At 49.8% G+C, this 19,997-nt stretch overlaps 1 protein-coding gene across 1 annotated transcript; it reads right to left on the bottom strand.

The window, feature by feature from the left end:
* Positions 1-13,754: 13,754 nt before the first annotated feature.
* NKX6-1 (NK6 homeobox 1) lies at positions 13,755-18,869 on the bottom strand. The gene is made up of 3 exons (XM_055313221.1): positions 18,197-18,869; positions 16,250-16,422; positions 13,755-14,009 (listed from the first exon to the last, which is right to left on the bottom strand). Exons 1-3 carry the CDS (start codon positions 18,867-18,869, stop codon positions 13,755-13,757), a joined length of 1,101 nt encoding a protein of 366 aa, XP_055169196.1.
* Between the last annotated feature and the right edge of the window lie 1,128 nt (positions 18,870-19,997).

The following is a 19,997-nucleotide window of genomic DNA, read 5'->3' as shown; positions in this document are numbered from 1 at the left end:
CTGGGAGAAAAATCTATTACCTCCACTGCCATTTTGCTAAGTGTTTGCTCCTGCGATGTGACCCTGCCACTTTATCTGTTGGTTTTTATTTTCTGAGTGCATGTTGCCCATATGTTACTCTAATAGTTGCTATAATTCTTGAGCAATGGGGCTCGTATTTTACGGGGCTGAATTAAAAAGAATGCACTTTAATAAAAACCTGAGCAATACACTAATGGCCTGACATTGATGTATTTGCATAGAAATGAATTATACCGGCCTGCTTGACACGACTTTTAATAAATGATTGAGGAGGTTATTATAGGGATGCACTTTGGTGTGTGTTAACAGGTTATCTTAGTGCCTCCGTAGCCAAAACTGAGAGCAATACAGTCCCGCATACAGTTGCAGGGTACTTTTTTGGCTTATATCTTGTGACATTTATTGGGACCAATCCGTCCCCGTATCACAGTCGCAAACTACATTTTATGAACCATTCGTAATGTTCAATGTGAATGGAGTCGGAGGAAATGAAAAAAGAAAAGTGGAGCTGCCCTCTTCCCCATAAGCCTCGTCCCACATTAGCCATCAGGGTAGTCAGTAATGAGCGTTTGATACCAGGAGCCCTCACCTGGGAAGTTACAGAGGGCTGCCCACGCTCGGCTCGAACGAACGTGGCAGGAACGTGGCGGCGGCTCTGCCGGGAACCGCAAGGCCAACTGCTGCTGGGCGCAGGCGGCGAGAATCCGCCCAGGGAGGAACGGTCGGTGCACGCGGATGACCCAGGAAACGATCCTCCCGGGTCTGTGGGCACATGGACCCATGAGAGTCTTTCCGAGCCCAGAGATCCCAGAGCTCAGACACTCTTTAGATTTAGAGAAGACACCCCCAGGAGAATATACTCAAATACCTGCCTGCATGTGCGTCCTTTTGTCCTGTTTAAATTTCTTTTCATCACGCGCGTGCACTATCTAGTACAACACACACAAGATAAAACTTAGTTGTAACTGGAGGCGGCCCCGCCTTTCTCCCGGTCTTAGAGGAGACCGCTCCGACGCGCCGCTCGCGGGGTATCCGCCGCGCCCCAGCTCCGCGCCCCAGCTCCGCGCCCGCCCTTGCACCCACCCCGGCCGGCGAGCTCGCGGGACAGGGGCGCAGGTGCAAACCTTCACCTCCAGCTGGCGAGGACAGTGGAGGAGGAGAGGCCCCCCACCCACCCACCCACCCACCCGGAGCCTACTGGGTGGTGGAGTGAGAACAAAGGGCCAAGGTGGGTAGCACAGGGCGGGGGAGACCGCAGAACGCCCCCACCTCGCGCATTTCGGGCAGCGTCGCGGCGCCCTTCGGCCTGGGGTGCCTGCGCTCTGGAAAATCCTTTGCTACCTGCAGGGACCCTCTCCCCTGGCGCTGGCCGCGGTCGGGTGCTCCCCGCGGCGCCGCACCCGCCGCCTCGGCTTCCAGCCTCTGCCCGAACAGATGTTTTCGTCCCTCGCAGAGATTTGTAACGGATGTTCGGGACAGCTGGTGGACGGCGCCGGCAACCCGTGTCTGTTCTAGAACATACCTGGTGGGAGCTGGGGGGGGGGAGGGAGGTAGAGGCAGGAATGGGGGGAAGAATCAGGGGTGTGTGTGAGAGAGAAAACAGATGTACACACACGTGCACACACTTCTCTAAAGATACCGTTTAATAGCTTGTTGTAAACGGCGGGGTCTAGCCCAGCGTGGTGGCCTTTATGGTTTCATCGCAAAGCCAAGCAAGGGAGAGAGAAGCCCGAAAACTGCTCCGCGGAAGCGAGCGCCGCAGCCTCGGGGCCGGGGCGCTCCGGGAAGGGGGCCCACACTTGCGCGAGCTGGCCCAGCGCGGCAGCTCCGTGAGCCCGGAGCCCCCAGGGAGCCGACCACCCCCCAGGCCGGGGGCAGGGAAGGTGCAGACGGCGCTGGGGGCTCAGCCCCGGAGCGCGCGGCCGTCGGGGCCCGCTCGGCCCCGCCGCGGGGGGGACAGCCTCGGTCAGGATCCGCAGCGCCCGCCGGGACAAACCGCCCAGCCTGCAGGGGGCGCGCCGGGGCGTCGGGGGCCGGCTGGGGGCTTCCGAGGTCAGGCTTCCCAAGCTCAGCTTCCTCCTCCAAGCTCCGATTAAAAACCCAAAAACCCGAGGTGGCAAAGAACGAGGGAGCTGCCAATGCTCAGCTGGCCCTGGACACCGGGGCTTTGCTCCTCTGCGAAGCTGCGCTGTCGGGTGCCCCGGCAGGAACGGGGTCAGTCCTGGGGACAGCAGAATCGAGGGCGGATAGTACCAGAGGACGGTCAGGGATTCCCCAGGGAGCTGCTCAAGCCCTCTCTTTTCAGCGAGAGGCCGTCTAGGGGAGGGTCCGGGACTGATGGCGCACACCTGGTGAGGGCAAGGAGCACCCCAGGCCCCCGCAAGTGTGCACCCAGCCTCCGCGGTGGACCCTGCCCCAGTCACAGGCGGACTGGGGCCAAATGCGATCAGGGTTCTGAATCAAACAAGGACTTCGTCCAGCTGGGCTCAACAAGGAATTTGCCAAAGGCCGAATCAGGACCAGAAAGGGAAGTACCGTGCCAGGCACTTCCAAAGTCTCTCGAATTTCCGGGGCCTTGGCCTTGCGGTCCCCCCAAAGAAAGAACGTGGTAGGGAGCATCTGGTGTGGAAATGAGTTCCGTGAGACCCGCTGGATTTTAGCTCAATCCAAACCGTGGGAAGGTGTCCCAGAGGAGTACATGAAAAGAGGTGTATAAAGTAAGGGACAGTTGGATGACAGAAGGCAGCGGCCACCGGCACCCTTTCTGGCTCTAGGGGTATCTCCAGGAAGGATCCAGACCAGCAGCACCTGTTCCTCTGCGTGTAGGCATGTGCTTCCTGGACAAGTGTCCTCAGAGGCACCACCTTTCGGGCTTAAAGGTGTCCACAAGCAAACTAGAGAAGCAAACTCATTCACGGGGCCCAACTGCCAATGTCCAGGCATCACCCACATAGCGAGCACCACCGTTAAACCCCATGCTGCTGACTCGCCCTTGCCCTCTCTTCTCCCTTTCCAGTCGTGGACTCAGGAAGCCAGAGTGTGCAAATTAGAAAGGCAGGAGAGGACCCACCTCGAGCATGTGTATAGGATTCCCTGGCGGGGAGCCGTTTTCATAGCAAATGGCATGACACAAGCAAATAGCGTTTTTTTTTTAATCTGTCTTTCCATTTGATCAAGACGAATTCGGATTTGTCTCCTTCTCACCTCTGCCTGTGACTCAAAGGGAGCCTCAGCATCTTTTCTTTCTAGGTCCTTTTTGAACCAGTAGGACCCCTGAGAGGTCCACTCAATTAGGCCCTGCAGGCTTCCCTTTTCCCCTCACCTGGATGGAAAGTGGTGGGAGGCCCAGGCCAGATATTGGGCGAGATTACTTTAGCCCCAGCCAGTAAATAGGACCACTGAGCATGTTGCAGACTTTTCGCCTCAGAACAGATGTCCCAGTCCAGGAAGCCTTTATGCGCAGATATGGCCCTTTTCGCCCTAGGGAAGCCAAGTTTCCTCATTCTCTGCTCGCATACAGACCCAGCTCTTTAAAGAGAGCCTCATTTGTGACAGTATGAGGTGCAAGGTGGGATCATGGAAACAGCTCCTTGAAAGGGAAACAAGTCTTCCGCCCAGCTGAACAGAATCAGGTAAAGTAAGAGAGCGCAGACTTCAGCTGTGGGACTGAGCCCCGCGAACCATGCTCCCACTCCCCCGGTAAAGGACGCCCAGATTTGGGGGGAGCCTAAGATACCACAGGGTTTTTCTAGGCTGCCTGGGCTTCTAGGGGTCAGTGAGGGGGCTATTGCCATAATGCAGCTATGGAGAAAAAAGTACTGAAGAAAAGGAGTCGACCAATGAAGTCCTTACAAGCGGAAGAACGCAAACCCCTTTGGAGAGGGGGTGGGATAGGAGCTGCGGAGTGGCAGCTATTGCTTGTTTTATCATCTTATTTAAAAGACCCGAGGTCTGGACTTGTTCATTTCTCCTCCTCCTTAGACCCTGAATTTGCTCATGACCCTCAGGGGAAAAAATTTTTTTTAAAACCTTCCCCTCCTTGGAAACAGAAGTGGTCATTGGCAGTTGGCTTTCCATACAGAGGCTCATGGGGAAGAGTAAACAAAAAACTAGGAGCTCCTAAATTCCCTGTTCTGGAGGAAAGGAAAAGGAGTGGGCTAAAGAAAACAGCCGTAATTGTAGCCTTGGCCAACAGGTTAAGAGAAATTGACTCCAGCCCCACCACCACCAAAGTGCAGCAAGTTCTGCTGGGGGCTTCTTAGCCCTCACACAGCCTCTGAGATCAGTTCACCACAAAGGGGGCTCTAAAGATGCAAACAAAGGTCTCCGCAGTGCATCCAGACTCTTCAGGTACTGAGATGGGCATCAGACAGACACAGAGGGAGGAGTGGTCAGGAGACATTCTTCCAAGTCTTAGAGAGAGAGGAAAGCCTAGTTAAAATATGTAGGAGTTGGTTGTATTAATTTATATCATTCTAAATTTTTGTCTCAGGGAAAATATTGCTGGAAATCTAAGTCTGGTATTCCAGACTCTCTGATGGGATCAGTGAAAGAGACATGAGTCTCAACTGCTAAGAGTACTTTAAGTGGCCAATAAGTCCTCCATGCAGCATTTTAACCCATGTGCCTTGGAAAGTGAGGCATACATTTCTACAAATGATGATTGTACTGAAGATTTTATTTTACAGTTATTATGTTGTGAGCTGATAAATGAATGTGTTATAGTACCCTTACTTGATCTTCCATTTTTCCCAAGGAAAATCTTCACATTGAACTCCCTCATTTGCTACTTAACCTGTGTGTGCTTATTTTTACAGCAATTTATCAGATGTTTATATATATACTCACAGCTAAAAGAGACTCTTGATAGTTTGGAGATCATTTCTCTGCTTCCAGGCTGGGAGAAGAGAAAAGGTTACATTACAAGTTTATCATTTAAAAAAAAAAAAACAAAAACAGACAAACAAAACAAACAAACAAAAACCTTCAAGGGAAAAATAGAACAAAACAAAAAAACCTTGCAAGAAAAAGCAAAGTTCCCTGCAGCTTCAGCGTTTGGGGGTGTACTGTATGCTCATGTGCGGGTGCAGACACTCAAGAAATGTTCTTTGAATACCCTCTATGTGTCAGGCACCATACAATGTCCTGGGGTCACAACAGTAAGCAAGGACCGTATAGTCCTGTCCCTTGCAGTCCTCCTATTCTGGGTTTCAGTCTTCCAACAGGTAGAACAGTTGCACCTCTTCCAAACTGTAACCCACTCTGATCTTTCTGAGGCACATTCTTCCCCTAGGTGAAATGGCACAGCACTATACTGTACAGAAGGAGGGGGAGAGAAGAAGGAGGAGAGGAGAAGAAGAAGAAGAGGAGAAGGAAAATAGAAGGGAGGGAGGAAGGGTAGCAGGTAGACTATCCACTTGGAAGCCATCATGGTCTCCAGGTAGAGCATGGGTCCCTGGCTGACATCATCATCTTAAGGGTGCTGAAAGCAAGGTCCCTTGAAGTCATCCACTTCTGCCTTAGTCTCTATTTCATGGAAGTTAATGACAGTGTGCTGATTTCATATTTGCCTTTGCAGTTCCTTTTCTCTGTAATTGCTTTTAACAGAATACCTAGACAGGATGGCTTCTTACACCAGAGGCAATGAAGCCCGTCCTCAAGTGTACTTTCCGTTTTTATTGATACCCTGGTGCACTGAGTTCGCTCTGCTGCTCTGTTGGAAGGAGTGTCCAAGAGTCAAGTAGGAAGAGGAACTTCTGCCCATCAACTTCAGTTGGCAAATAATGTCCAGGCTCCCTGGAAGGAGCAAGGTCTCTAGGAGTTTCCTTCTTAATTAAGAGCTCTCCTGACTTTGGGGCCAGGTGTGGTGGAGGAGGTTTCCTTTGTTGTTCTAGGGGCTTGTTGCCTCTCTTCCTTAATCCCAAGTAACCAACAGCAGCTTCAGCATCTATCACTCACCCTCTCTCTCTCTCCTGCCTTCTTGCCATCCTGTCTTGGAAACAGAGTCATGTTCCTAGTTCTCAAAGAAAAACTAAAGGGGACAATTCCAAACCCTCAGTCCTAACTTGAAATCCAGGGTCCCTTCTCTCCTTTGCATCTTTTTTTCTTTTCCTGAGCTCCCCCCACCCCCCCAAACTCCCCCACCCCAGATTTTCCAGCATCCAACCAGTCTGAGTAAAGCTAGAAGTGTATCTGGGCCATTTTCCATGGGGAGAGAAAAAATACAACCCTGCAAAGCCAGATTCAGACTTTTTTCTATGTCTGAGATTCCTTTGTGGGAAACAATAGTATGACATGTTTAACCAAACTATATACATCTGTATTATAGGACAGTCATCACCTCCTACGTTTATGTGCTGCTTCATGCTTTATGAAGCCCTTTGGCTTTTGCAAATTTGTGAGGTAGTAATTCAGATGGTTTTATAGATGAGGAAATGGAAGCTTGTCTGAGTTAAGTAACTTTCGGGGGGGGGTCAAGTTACCATCAAGAAATAGAAATGGGCAATAGGGCTCAAGTTTTTTACCCTGATAAGTTACCCAAGGCTTCTTTCATACCATGTGGGGTCGTTCTGGAGGCATTTTCAAATGACTTTAAGTAATCATGAAAGATGTCTTTCTCAGGAGTCTGTCTTACACTACTCTTTATTCAGAGAACAGAAATAGTTCTGTTAGATACTGTATTAATTATCTAAGCTACATAACAACGTATCCTCAAATGTAATGGCTTAAAACAATAAACACTGAGTATCTCACGCAGTGGGTAAGGAATCCTGGAGAGCTTAGATGGGTGATTCTGCCTTGGGGCTCATAACATTGCAGTCTGGATGTTGGCCAAGTCTGCAGTCATGTGAAGGCTTGGCTGCACTGGAGGATCAGCTTCCAGAGTTTGTTTACACTCCTTGCAGATTAGGACTCATTGTTGCCAGAGGCCTCAGTTCTTTCCCAAATGGACCTCCCCATAGGGATGCTTGAGTGTCCTCACAACATGGCAGTTGAATTCCCCCAGAGCCATAATGCCTTTTATGACCCAATCACACACCATCACTTCTGCTGTACTCTGTTCATTTAAGTCACTAAACATAGACAGAAGAAGGAGATTAGGATACACTTTTAAAAGAAAAGAATACCAAAGAAATTTTAGAAATCTTTGAAAACCACTACCAGTAGTTAACTTTTAAGTTTCACATAAAATGAAAATATCCCTTGCTTACTTCTCTTCCCGCTTTCACTTTTCATAACCTTTCCTCAGTTGAATAGTTATTCTGCACAGGACAGCAGGGTCCAAGCTAGGAGCAACCTGAAACTGGCTGTTCCTGGTGTTGGTAGTGGTGATGATGGCTAAGAATTCCATAGCTTACTATTGGCTGGGCACTGTTCTAAGAACTTCTGTATGTTAATCCATTTAATTCCCCTGATAATCCTATGGATTGCATACCGTTATTTCCATTTTAAAGATGAGAAAACTGAGGCATAGAGAGAATCATTTGACCAAGATCACGCAACCAGTCAGTGATAGACCTGCAATTCAGATCAGATAATCTGGCTTCATAGTCCTACTCTCAACCACTATGTGATCTGATTGTGGCAAAGGTAAACCATTTCTCAGACCCTCTCATTCACTTGGAACCATTTGGATTTGGGAGAAAATTTTAGGCAAATGCTTACAAACCAAGTATGGAGCTCAAAGAGGAAAGAAGAAAAATCCAGTGTGAGAGTGGGAGTGGGGGACAGGGAGAAAAGGTTTACAAAATTATTTTCAAGAGCTGAACCACAAGAAAAAAAACAAAAACAAAACCCAACAACAGCAAAAAAGAGCTGAGCCATAGCCTGAAGCACAAGAACCACAGCTACCCATGATGACTAGAGGAATTACTACAAACCTTGGACCCATGGAGGAGGCTCAGATTGGAGGCAGGAAAATTTGGATGCCTTTATTTGAAGGTGGTTAGGCCATTTGGTAGTAAAGTTAATAGATTTTCAGCAACCTTGCCTTTCTCTGATCTATACAAACTGGTCCCAAACAATTTACTGGTGATTAATAGTGTTTTTTTCATAATTTTTGCATATCCAAAAATAAAACTATTATAGAGGTGTGCTGGTTTTCTTTCTCAATTTGATATATCTGTCTCCCTTGTAATAATCAAATATATGGAATAATCATATTTTGACATTTCTTTTGCCTTTACCCAAATACACGGAGGCAATAACATTAGTGAAGTGGTAGGGCTCCTCTATGACAATAATGCTCATTTTCAATTCTGTAGAAAAAACTCTTCCTCTCCCTAGAATGAGGAAGAGATCCATCGTTGAATGTATCTTCATTCAAACTAGCCCTTAGTATTCAAAATATACTAAATTGAAGCTCTGGATGAGGCTTCTGCTTCAGAATTCTAGCCAGACCCCAAAAGATATTAAACACCACAGAGACATCATGCTCTACTTTTTAAAGTCTTCAAGTGTGGTATTCAATGAACACATTTTGTCGGGGCCAGAAAACAAACGATGCGTATCTAGAGATTTTATCTTTAGGCTGAATGATCTGGTGGATGAAAGAGGAAGAGTAGATAGTGAACTGAGGCTCTCAGATAAACTTTCCAGTTTGTGGAGCAACCCCAAGCCAATCTATGGAATGCTAAAGCCCCAAATTCAGGAAGATAGCCCATCCCTTTGTCATCCCCTCACACCATGCTCTGCTCCCTAGTCAGACTTTACATTAACAGTGGAGAGGAGTTGTATGAATGTGTTTTCTGCAGATCTGAAAAAGGGCTATGTTATGAAGAATGTATTTCTCTGTGAAGCTTGTAGTCTAAATATTGCAGAACAAAATACTTTCCTGTCAAAAAAAGAAGTGTACTGAGGAATCGGCTTTTTTAAAAGTCCTACTGAAGAGGGGAGAAGAGCATTTGTGCATGTATCTATGTGTGGTAAGAGCGAGGAAAATTAGCGCAGAGAAAGCTGTCCAATTTAGGTTAAAATAGAGTCGATAGATGAAATCTACTGCTTACCTCTGTTGTTATTACATGATTGTATTGTCAATGATTAACAAAGGAGCCACTGTCTCTTTAAGCTATTCAGTGCTAGGAGTTCCCAAGTGGAATTTCACCTCCCGGGGTGTGTGTGTGTGTGTGTGTGTGTGTGTGTGTGTGTGTGTGTGTCCCCGTCCCCACAGATGACCAACTTAAAGGACAAAACAGTGAGGATCTAATAACATACTCATGTACATGACATTAGGCCCCAAGGGATTTCAAATGCACCCTCAGACTCTGTTGCTTAGTACGTTATTTCCAAGAAGAGCTGGTCTCCAGTCCAAACTTCCTGCACAGTAAGCAGTGAAAAAATGCACATCTCTCCAGAGAAGAATGAGTGGTTTTCAGTCCCCCCTCTTCCCACTGTCTCCCAAGGAGTGAAAGGAAAAATGGATTAAAGGTGGATTTCCCAAACTTGGAAAGCTGCTCACTCTACCACAGCTTCTGGGAAAGAAAGCATAGAGCTCTAAGTTACAGAATCCTCTGAATGTGAATGGAAGAGAAAGTCAGCCAGCAATGGAGAACTGAGCTTGGACTCTGGAGACTAGGAAAATATAGAAGCTGAGAATTGTAAATGCTGTTGGAACATCTGAGAGACCCAGATAGGGCCCTTCCCTTCCATCTATATCTCTCACCCAACCTCACTGACTCTCTTCTCAGAAAAAGGAACAGAAACACACACACTTTAAAACACAAATGAAAAAGCAGTTTTACCCTTCCTTTCACTACACCTACAAAACCCCTTTTTTTTCTCATTTCTCATATTTCCATGTTGACATTTCATTGCCTGCAAGCATTTTTAAAAGGAGAGGTTGACTGCTGGGGAGTTAATGGGTGATGGTGGTCAAAGGTAGAAAACATCTGGCCATGTAATGGTGACGATAGTTAGCAATATCATATATTGGAGAGTTGTCAAGAAAACAGACCTTAAAAGTTTTCATCACAAAGGAAGAAAAGTGTAACTATGCAAGATAATGGATGTTAATTAGAGTTATTATGGTGATCATTTCACAATATATACATATATCATTATATTGTACATTAAATGGATATGATGTTATATGCCAATTATATCTCCCGTAGAAGTGGGAACATTTTAAAAATTAAAGTAGTCCATCAGGTCACTTGCTGTCACTTTGTTTTTAAGTCATGACCCCTTTAGTTGTAATAACTGAGTGACAGCCTTAATCAAATGTTTATGGCTGGTTAATGCCATAAAAGTTTCAAGCCAAAATGGAAAATGATTCTTACTCTGCCTTGCTTGAGCAGTTTCCTTAGCTTCCCCATCATGCTAACTCTTTAAAAAAAAAGAAAAAGAAAATTCTTCTTGCACATACACAGAACCAAATCAAACTGACCAGTATAAAGGAACACCTAAGTAAAGTGTCCCTCACCCACTTATCTCTCATTCCCAGTTTTCTGGGGCCAGTTGCAACTGGTGGCCAGCTGGAATCCTGGGTGGAAGTAAATTAACTGGAAATGTCAAGTCACTGTTGCAGTCAACTGGAAAAAAGGAACGAAGCCAGTGCAGAATGGCCCATGAGCCCAGCTCTGGCTGCTGCCCACACAACTCAGAGCACTTTAGCAGAAGCATGAAGACCCTGTTTGCTCTCCATATAATCACCTGTAGGGCACAGGCCAGCCCACCAACTTCCACTTCACAGGTGTTCTCAATGTAAAGGTGAAGAGCTCAGAAGGAATGCTTCCAAAAAGAATTGGAAGAGGTGTCTTTCCACATTTCTAACTTGGAATAAATACTGTAACCCTATTTGCTTCTTGAGAGAAAGCTTCAGTCTTGGTTCCAAGTTTCTATGGTTGATTCTACTATATTACTACTACTACTACTACCAACAATATTAATAATAGTTGTTATTATATTCTAAGAATAGCATTTCTAATTATCTTGTGAATTTTTGTTTTCTTAGGAAGAAGGAATAAGTAAAAAGTTGCTTGGCTTTTCAAGGCAGAAAAGGTTAAAAAGTAGTAATGAAGTAGGTAAGACACTTTCATTTGTTGCATATCAGCAAATAATAAAGTGAAGTTTTTAACAGACTTTCACAGTGCCCCCTCCCTAGATCCTTTCATAAAAAAAAAAGAAAGAAAGGAGAAAAGGAGGGATGAAGAGAAAGAAGGAAGAAAAGAAGAAGGGAGGGAGGCAGGGAGGGAGGGAAGGAAGGAGGAAGGAAGGAAATTCTTATTATTTATAACAAAGGCTCAAATTATATTACCCCAGCACAACAAAAACTCTTTTGAAATAGCTACCTCTCTATAGGAGACACACCTCAATCTTGCTAAGAATGCAGAAATTCAGAAGTTTAAAACTTATTGGGAACTTCACAGAGAAACTAGAGAAAAGAAATAGGGCGATTTGCATCCTTTCTTTCCATTACACCATGCCATCAGGAATATATTCTATAATAATTTCCTTCAGGCAATCTCATTCCCAGTTTTCACAGTTTCCCCCCCCCCCAAGGGAACAAAACAGACCCACACTTTCTTTACCTAAGGCTAGCCTGAAGAATCCACTGAATTCTATTGATTTTTCTCTTTGAACACAAGCTCATTAACCTGAAACACTAAGGGGATAACTATATTTCATCAAGCCTATAACTGAGTGTCTGAAAACAAAAAGATCCCAAGATAGTGATACAGCCCTCTCCCTAGGTAGGATGCCTTCCCACCCACCCACCCCCTGCAAATTTAGCTGCAGAAGCTGTGACTTTGATTCCATAACCCTAAAGACTTTTGCGTCCATTAGAAAACGCTTTCTTTAAATTCATCCTTCTCTATTGTAATGGTCAGCAAAATCAAGGTTCTGTCTTTCCACCAACATCTACATTCTTACAAGCTTCAGGGGGTGGCTAAACGTTAGCATCAAACAGTAGTGCTGCAGTGCCAGGAATCTCCTCTGCCTCCTCTCAGCTAATGGAGCCAGGGCTCCACTAAGGAGCTATCTTGGATATATGGAAATGAGGCCTTCCTCAAACCCTCCAGGGACTTCTTTGAGAAGGAAAAAAAGCAATCAGGAAAAAATTAGACAACACAGACATCAGAAGCAGCCTGTTAGACAAGTCTGTTCAAGAAGCCCCATGAGTGGAGCTACATTTCTTTTATCTTCCTAATCCAAGAGAATGAGAGCTGTGACCCCCTCTTGAATGAATGAATGAATGAATGAATGAATGAATGAATAAACGGCAGCTATTTTACCCAAGGAACCAATATTAATAATTTTGTGGTCTTGACTTTTGAGATCTCTGGCGAGATCAAATGATCTGTACCCTTCCATTCAAGGCAACAGACATCTTCAAATTGTTTTTTTTTTTAATTTGATTTATCCTTTGAAACAGAAAGTGCATTACATTTAACTGGTCTTGCAAAGGGGGTTCTCTTCTCTTTACAAACCGAATTCCTTATATAAATTAATAAAGGTTAAAGATGCTAATATATCACCATTATTAGCTTAAAAAAGAAAACAATATACATAGTCTATAGTATTCTTATGGTACAAAACACTTCAAATTCAATTACAGCAACTAAATGGATTTTTATGTTTCTGACCCGGAGCAGTTGTAACGATTCCCACCATCTACTTTAACACGCAATCTTATCCGAAAGGAATTAAATTAAATACAAGCTATTGTAGCCCCTCCCTCCCCAATACTTCTCTTTAAATCACTAATAAATAGCAACAAACGACTGTGCAATTTCAGAGAGGAACGGAGAGGCAGGTCTGAGGCCTTCCCTGGTTCCACGTCTTCTACTTCAAGTCCTGGAGGCGGGAGCGGGGCGCGGAGCCAGGGGGGTGGTCAGGGACGAGCAAGAAGGGACAAAGGGAAAAGTGAGATTGAACAAATCCAAACCCGAGAGAGGAGCGAGGGGGTGGGGTGGAGGGTGGTGGTGGAGAACATTCTTGCCTCGCTTCTCAAATTAAGATCAAAACACAAGGGAAACGTGTGGCTTGAGTAGCTCTTAAAAGGAGGCAGGGTGCAGGAAGAAGGAGGGCCATCTTTTTATACCAAATTCAAAAAAGCATTTTACATTTTAAATATTCACAATAAAGTAACTTCTAGTCAGTGTGACTCACGATTTATTTACAAAGAGCCTTCAACAGGTTGCTTTAGTCGGCACAGCAGTGTGTGGGGGTGGGAGCCTCCCTCTCTGCTCCCCTCCGCGGCGGCCGCCCGCCCGCGCGGCCCCGAGGTCCCTGCGGTGGGCGTGGAGCCTTCGGGAACAGCTCTCCGCCCCCGCCCCGGCCGCCGCGGGGGGCACGGGCGGGAGGCGGCGGTGCGGGCCGGTGCGGGCCGGTGCGGGGCCGGTGCGGGGCCGGCCGCAGCTCCCGCGGGGGACGGGTCTAGGGCGCCGAGCGGGGCCGGGGGGCGGCCGGCTGCGGGGGCAGGTGCCTTAGAACGCAGTGCGGTGCGTGGTCTTCTCTGCCTTCGGATCAACCCCCGAGCCTCTCTCCCTCTCTCCCTCTCCCTCTCCCTCTCCCTCTCTCTCTCTCTCTCTCTCCCTCCCTCCCTCTCTCTCTCCCCCGCCCCCCCTCAATTTCCAGGTTAAAAAAATAGACATGTACATCTCAGAAAATAGCAAAGGGCCCGGGCAGGCGGGGCCGGGTGGTCCGGGCCCGGAGCGCGGGGAGGCGCGGCGCGCGGTCCCGGTCCCGGGGCGGAGGCCGGAGCCCCCGCAGGTGCCGCGGGCGGCCGGCGCTCAGGACGAGCTCTCGTTCTCGGACGCGTGCAGCAGGAGGCCGCCGCCGCCGCCCGACTTGTGCTTCTTCAGCAGCTGCGTGATCTTCTCGTCGTCCGAGTTGGGGTCCAGGGGCTTGTTGTAGTCGTCGTCCTCCTCCTCGTTCTCCGAGGCCCCCTTGAGCCGCTCGGTCTCCGAATCCTGCTTCTTCTTGGCCGTGGCCATCTCGGCCGCGTGCTTCTTCCTCCACTTGGTCCGGCGGTTCTGGAACCAGACCTGAGGACCAAGAGAGGGGAGGGGAGCGGAGACGCGGCGGCCGGAATTGAGGGCGGGCGGATCCGGGCGCGGCCGCCTCTCCCGCGCCCCCGGGTCGCGCCCCCAGGCCGCCCCCAGCCGGCCTGCCACCCTCCCTCGGAGACCTCCCCGGCCGGGGCCGTCAATGTCAGTCCCCAACGCCCCGGCTCCCTCCCAGGATCCGGCACCGACCGACCGGCTGCCGTTGCCATAGCGATGGTAACACAGGAGTACAGACGGTGTCGGGGAGCTCGCTCAGAAGAGGGAAAACTCGGGAACTGAAGTTTCCCTAAAAAACGAGTCCGCCTTCCTACTTCGTAGTTTGAAGTAGAAGAGTTCTCGCCTTCCTGAGTTTGCTTCACAATGCCTGTGATTTCATTTGTTGTGTACTTTCTTAGATGAATACTTTCAAACAACTTGAAGCGTTCTTGCTTTTCAGTGTGATTTGTGGGAGAAAGCACAGCATTTACCCCAATTCCTCTGTTCTCCTTTTCAATTTTGGATGTTGGTCCCTTTCACCTATCTCAAGTCTGAATCCACACAAACACGGTAGGTAAACACTCTCCTCCCCATTTACATTCGCAATGTACCACATCAAGTTAAAAAAAAGGGGGGAGGGATTTGCTAAAACAGAAACCTCAAATCGCTAATAATAATCAACATAAATGCTTGAAAATATTGAATAGGTAGGTTAGCTAAAATCATCACAGTAGTTTGTGTGTGAGTCTCTCTCTGTGGCTTAATGTTTTTCATAAAACCAAATCAAGCTGAAATTTTCATTAGGTTTTTTAAGTGAAATGTTGCCAATTAAATTATTTCCCACTGTTAGCATCACTACCCTTTCAAATATTATTTTAATATTGTTCTTCTCCAAGACATTTATTTTATATAACAAATATTTTAGCTATTCACGGTGTTTGACACCGTGTGTGATACACATAATTTAACCTAAAGCATCAGCAATAAGCAACCAATTTCCCAAAGATATTATCCTCTTTTTATGCTTCTCATCCATTTTCTCATCTGTTATGTATTTTATCTAGAGAATCAGAATTGTTAAGAAAGTGATTTTTATTTTCCTTATACAGCTATAATAATTCACTTCTAGCCACACAGACATATTTACGGTGACAAATGAACACTTCCAGATTACTGCGGTAGGCTCTGTACCAACCATTGCAAAAATAATTTTTTACTGTGATGGTATTCTAATGGTCACATACAAAATCACTTCTGAAATGCATTTTATGATGCTTGCCCCAGGGGAAATACACTCTAACCAGCAGACGTGGCTAACAGTTATTCCTACTTAATTTAAGGAGCAACAAAATTACTAATGAAAACAGACTTACACTCCTCCCTCTCCCCCCCCAAAAAAACCACCCAAATATAATAAACTGAAGAAGAAACTCAAAAGAGAATACTGGAAATATAGGAAACCACTTTAATTTACCTAGCTGGTTCAACCTTTTTATTTTTCAGGGAAAGACTTCTCAAATTTGATTCCCTGAAAATATACTGTACAACTCAATTATAAGCTAAGTGACATTTTAATTATAAATTGTCACAAACAGTAAATATCGTACTTCTGTTTATAAACTTAGACAGGATTCTTTCATAATACAGTAATAATCTTGTCAAATCGTTTGGAAAATTGCTATTCCAAAGTGATGATCCTCAGCTAAACTAAAAGCAGATTCATCCCTGTACAGGGTTGGACCTTGCCGATTTTTTTTAACCTGCAAGTTAACATAGTAGCTAGCACTATAAGGCTGATCTACATCAGGAAATTATATAACTAACGGAGCCGGAATTGACAAACAAAAGCTTGAATAAACCTTACAAATAGAATAAATAGAAGCTATCTAACTGGCCTGATCTCCACTCTGGGCTGATATTTCGGTAATGCTTTTATTCTCCAATAATGGCGAGCTCCCCCAGCACATGCTGCTATCTAGATTAACCTAATTTCAAAGGCGGGGGCTTGATTCCTTTTGTTCATCAACAGTTTGCCCGCCTCAAGACCCCAGGGCCTTTGTAACCCCCACTCCCACCCCTTTCGCTGATTTCATCTTCTCCCCAGGCTCCTCAGATCCGCACCCCCGAGCGGCTGTTTGTTAGAGGGGGGTGCGCGCGCGCGCACGTGTGTGAGTGTGTGTGCGCGTGTGCGCGCGTGCTGGGGCTTGGGAGACCGTCCCTCGAGGTTTGCAAGGTCTGCTCACCTTGACCTGACTCTCCGTCATCCCCAGCGAATAGGCCAAGCGAGCCCTCTCGGGACCCGCCAAGTATTTCGTTTGTTCGAAAGTCTTCTCCAGAGCGAAGATCTGCTGGCCCGAAAACGTGGGTCTCGTGTGTTTTCTCTTCCCGTCTTTGTCCAACAAAATGGATCCTTGATCTGCGAGAACAGACAAACAAGGGAAGTGGGAAAACAATCCGTTACAAGCGGCGCTACTGAAAAGAAACGAATTCAAAAAACAGTGTTTTTTGGACAGCTTGTACCGTGGCAGACAGCAGAATTGTCTGGCGCCTCCAGTCCCACCGCGCGCCTTGGCCTTCTTACGCCCACCTGTTTTAAGAAGCGCGGTGTGTTTGGAGCAGCAGTAAATAACCTTCTGTTGAACCCAGACGTCAAACAGTGAGGCCGCGCATTGCTGAAGTTTTCCGGAGCGGAATCGCCAGGCCCCAGTAAATTGAGGAACGCGGGGAGAAGGCCCCTCTCGCCTCCCAGCCTGGTAGTGCTCGCTGGGCCTCGGAGACTTTGCATGAGGATGACTAATTTTCCCTTTCTCTTCTCTTTTTTCTTTTCTTTTCTTTTTTCTTTTTCTCCTTGAACGCTTTCCTAACCTGTGCCTGCACAACAAAGGACGCCTTGTTTTTTGCACACAAGAGAGCTAACTCGCCCCCCAAGTCTAAAGCCGCTGCGGCCGAGGGGGGGGGGGTGCCGCCTTTGTTGGCGGTCCCTATAGGGCCATCAGAACTAATACAATAGCGTCTCCCCGACACCCTCACCAGCCTGGGCCGCCCTCGGTCCCCAGGCTTCCCAAGGGAGCCTCCCCTTGGCTCCCGCAACCTCCCTTAGTTACACGGAAGAGGTGTAACTCTTTCTCTTTCCATCAAGTGGAAACTTGCGGGACTCGGTCAAGAGCAAAGAAGAGAGCAAGAAAAAGACCCGGACAGGGTCTCGAACTCCACCTGGAAGGCTAGGAGCCTCTGCGGAGGTGGCCAACCACCCAGAAGATTGGAATGATCGCCGGTTAACTCGGTTATAAGCAAGGTCGTGGTGGGATGTGCACATTCCCCAGCCCTTCTGCCGCGACCTCGTTTTTCCTCTGGTTCGTTTTCTTGTTAGGATGTTGAAGGCCACGATGCCTCTCAGTATTCCCAGGCCCAAGACGTCCCGGCCCTTCGCCACCCACACACCCCCTCCCCTCCCGGGGCCAAGGCAGGTGGGAAAGCGAGAGCCGGGCCGAGGGGAGTGGCCCGAGTGACTGAGCTCGCTCCAGCTCCTGCCGCGGGCCTGGAGTCTACGGGCTCACTCGGCCCGAAAGTACTGGGGTGGGGGTGGGGGGGGGTGGGGTGGGGGAGCTCCTCGAAGGCGAAGAGGTTAGGTGGGGACTCCCGGGGCCGAGACGTACGTGCAAATATACGCGCTCGCTCGGGGCTGTGGGGGGCTTGCTGCTGTCGTTCCCCGCCCCCCACCGCGGTTCGCAGAGAGGCCAGGTAGGCCGGCGTAGGTGCAGTGGAGCCCTAGCCGACTACAGGCGGGAGCCGGGAAAGAAGAGGCGGCGGCGGGGGCGCAGTGGCCTCACCTGCCCTTCCCACGTCTTTAACCCAGGCAGGGCCTGAGGTTGCCGTCAGGCTGTTCCAGAGCAGCCGGGGCCTCGGATGGGACCCACGCCCGGCACCGCGTTGTTTTCAACGCGAAATGTTTTCATGCACACCCGCTCCTCGAGGCGTGCCCGAGACTTGGAGAGAGGGGGCGCTTGGACGCAGGCTCAGGGAAGCCAGAGTCCCTCAACGAAAACGCTGGCAGAGCCTACATCGTGCGACTCTGGCGCTGCCAAACTACTGGGGAGCCGAGAGGGTGCACGGATCCCCGTGCACAACAGGGGCCATGACCCGAGAGTGAGCAGGACGCGCACAACTGGACTCGGGGCGACCATACTCACGAGGGGTGCAGGCCAGGCGGGCGTCCCTCCAGGGCGGGCTCTGCATAACTCCTGGCCAGAAGATGGGCGTCCGGCCGGGCAGTTCAGCCAGCGGCTTGGGGTACCGACCTACGGCGGCCACGGCCGCTGCGCTGGGGCTGAAGTAGAGCCCAGGCGGCGGCGGCGGCGGACTCAGGCTGCTGAAGCGGGGCAGGCCCGCGAGCAGCCCCGCTGGGGAGGAGGCGGCGGCTGCAGCGGCCGCGGCCGCCGCGGCGGCTGCGGAAGCGGAGGAAGCGGAGGTGGACGAGGAGGAGGAGGAGGAGGAGGACCCGGAGGGCGAGGCGGAGGGCAGGGCGGCCCCTGAGGCCACGGGCATGGAGGGCCGGCTCAGGATGTCGTTGATGCCGTGGGGGGTGGCGGCTGAGAGCTGCTGTGGGGGGCTGCCCAGGGACGAGAGCCCCCCCGCGGTCGGGGGCTTCAGGCTGCCTGGGTTGTGGGCGCCCAAAGGCGGGGAGGGCGACGACGAAGAGGACGAGGAGGACGAGGAGGAGGGGGGGCCGGCGGGCAACGGGGGGTACGCCGCGGGGTACAGCGGGGTCTTCATTTCGGCCATGCTGTGCAGGGCGGCCAGAGGCGGGCTGCTGAGCAGGAATGCGCTCTGCCGGGTGCCCTCCATCGCCCCCACCGCTAACATCCCACGGCCAGGCCGGAGCCCGCAGCCACTCCGAGGGGGCGCCGGCCGGTGCCCCGGCGGGGCTCGGGAGAGCGGGGAGTGCCGAGGGCGCGAGCGAGCCGCCGCTCCGCGCTCCCGGGGGCGACCTGCCAACTGGGCCGAGGACGCCGCGGCCGAGAGGTGCTCTCGAAGCTGCGCAGCAGAAATGTCCAAAGGCGCCGCTCGAGAGGCTGGAGAGGCTGGAGGGGCTGGAGGGGCTGGAGAGGCGGCGGCTCGCCGATCAGCGGGCGTCCGGGCGGTTCGGCTGTCCTTTCGCTCCTGGTCGTGGATTCAGTCTCAGTTTCTTCTCTTCCTCACTCTTCCTCGCCTCTCAGTGTGCGCTGCCTCTCATCTTCTCTGCCCCCTCCCCGAGAAATAAGCAAAGCACAACCCAGGCCGGCCCCAGAGTTTGCAACAAAGTTAAGAGCCACTGGGTCTCCACTTTGATGTCGGAGTGTGGGGACTGGCTCGCTCTCTTTGGGGAGGCTCAAAGGACTCCCGGCTCCGCTGGACGCGCTCCTCCAATCTCACCCGGCTGCTCTGTTCTTTCTCCGCGAGGCTGATTCGCACTCGGCGCTCCCCGCTCGCGAAGAGAGAGCGCATCCAGCCCGCGGGAGGATCTCGCCTCTGGGCGGCCTCTTCCTCCGCCGGCTCGGCCCGGGGCTGGTGCGCCAGGAAGGGCAGTGCCACCAATCCCCGCCGCGACCGGACTCGGCGCGCCAACCCGCTTTCCCCTCTGGGCCACGGGGCACCGGAGTTGCAATATTGAAAAAGAAAAAGAGGGAGGGGGAAAAAAAAAAAAAGAAAGAAACCCACAGAAAAAACAAAGACTAAGTGTGCAAAGTCCGAAGGCTCGGTTCGTCGGTCCACCTCTGTAGACGGGCCTGGAGACCCCCGCCCCACCCCCCAGCACCCTCTCCTCTTCTCACTCTCCGCCTTTGCCTCTCCTCTCTCGCATTTTCTTCGCAGCTTTACAGTCAGTCTTCGTTCTCCTAAGCCCTGTCCTCTGGCCAAGCTGACCCTCTCCGGCTCTTCCACTCCCTCCCTCTCTCCTCTCCGCGCTCCTCTCTCCCTCCGGGCCTGACAGTTCAGATGAAGCTCTCAAAGGTA

The sequence above is a fragment of the Nyctereutes procyonoides genome, unplaced genomic scaffold (genome assembly GCF_905146905.1).
Source record: "Nyctereutes procyonoides isolate TBG_1078 unplaced genomic scaffold, NYPRO_anot_genome, whole genome shotgun sequence".
NCBI lineage: Eukaryota > Metazoa > Chordata > Mammalia > Carnivora > Canidae > Nyctereutes > Nyctereutes procyonoides.
The sequence above is the reverse complement of the archived record's forward strand: the minus strand, read 5'-3'. Positions and strand labels throughout refer to the sequence as shown.

Excerpts from the sequence above, each read along its gene's own strand:
- NKX6-1 (XM_055313221.1), bottom strand. The coding sequence starts at position 18,869 with ATGTTAGCGGTGGGGGCGATGGAGGGCACCCGGCAGAGCGCATTCCTG. Across the intron at positions 16,423-18,196 it reads CCGCCTGGCCTGCACCCCTC|ATCAAGGATCCATTTTGTTG; the intron begins GTGAGTATGGTC and ends CTGTTCTCGCAG. Across the intron at positions 14,010-16,249 it reads TGACGGAGAGTCAGGTCAAG|GTCTGGTTCCAGAACCGCCG; the intron begins GTGAGCAGACCT and ends CTTGGTCCTCAG.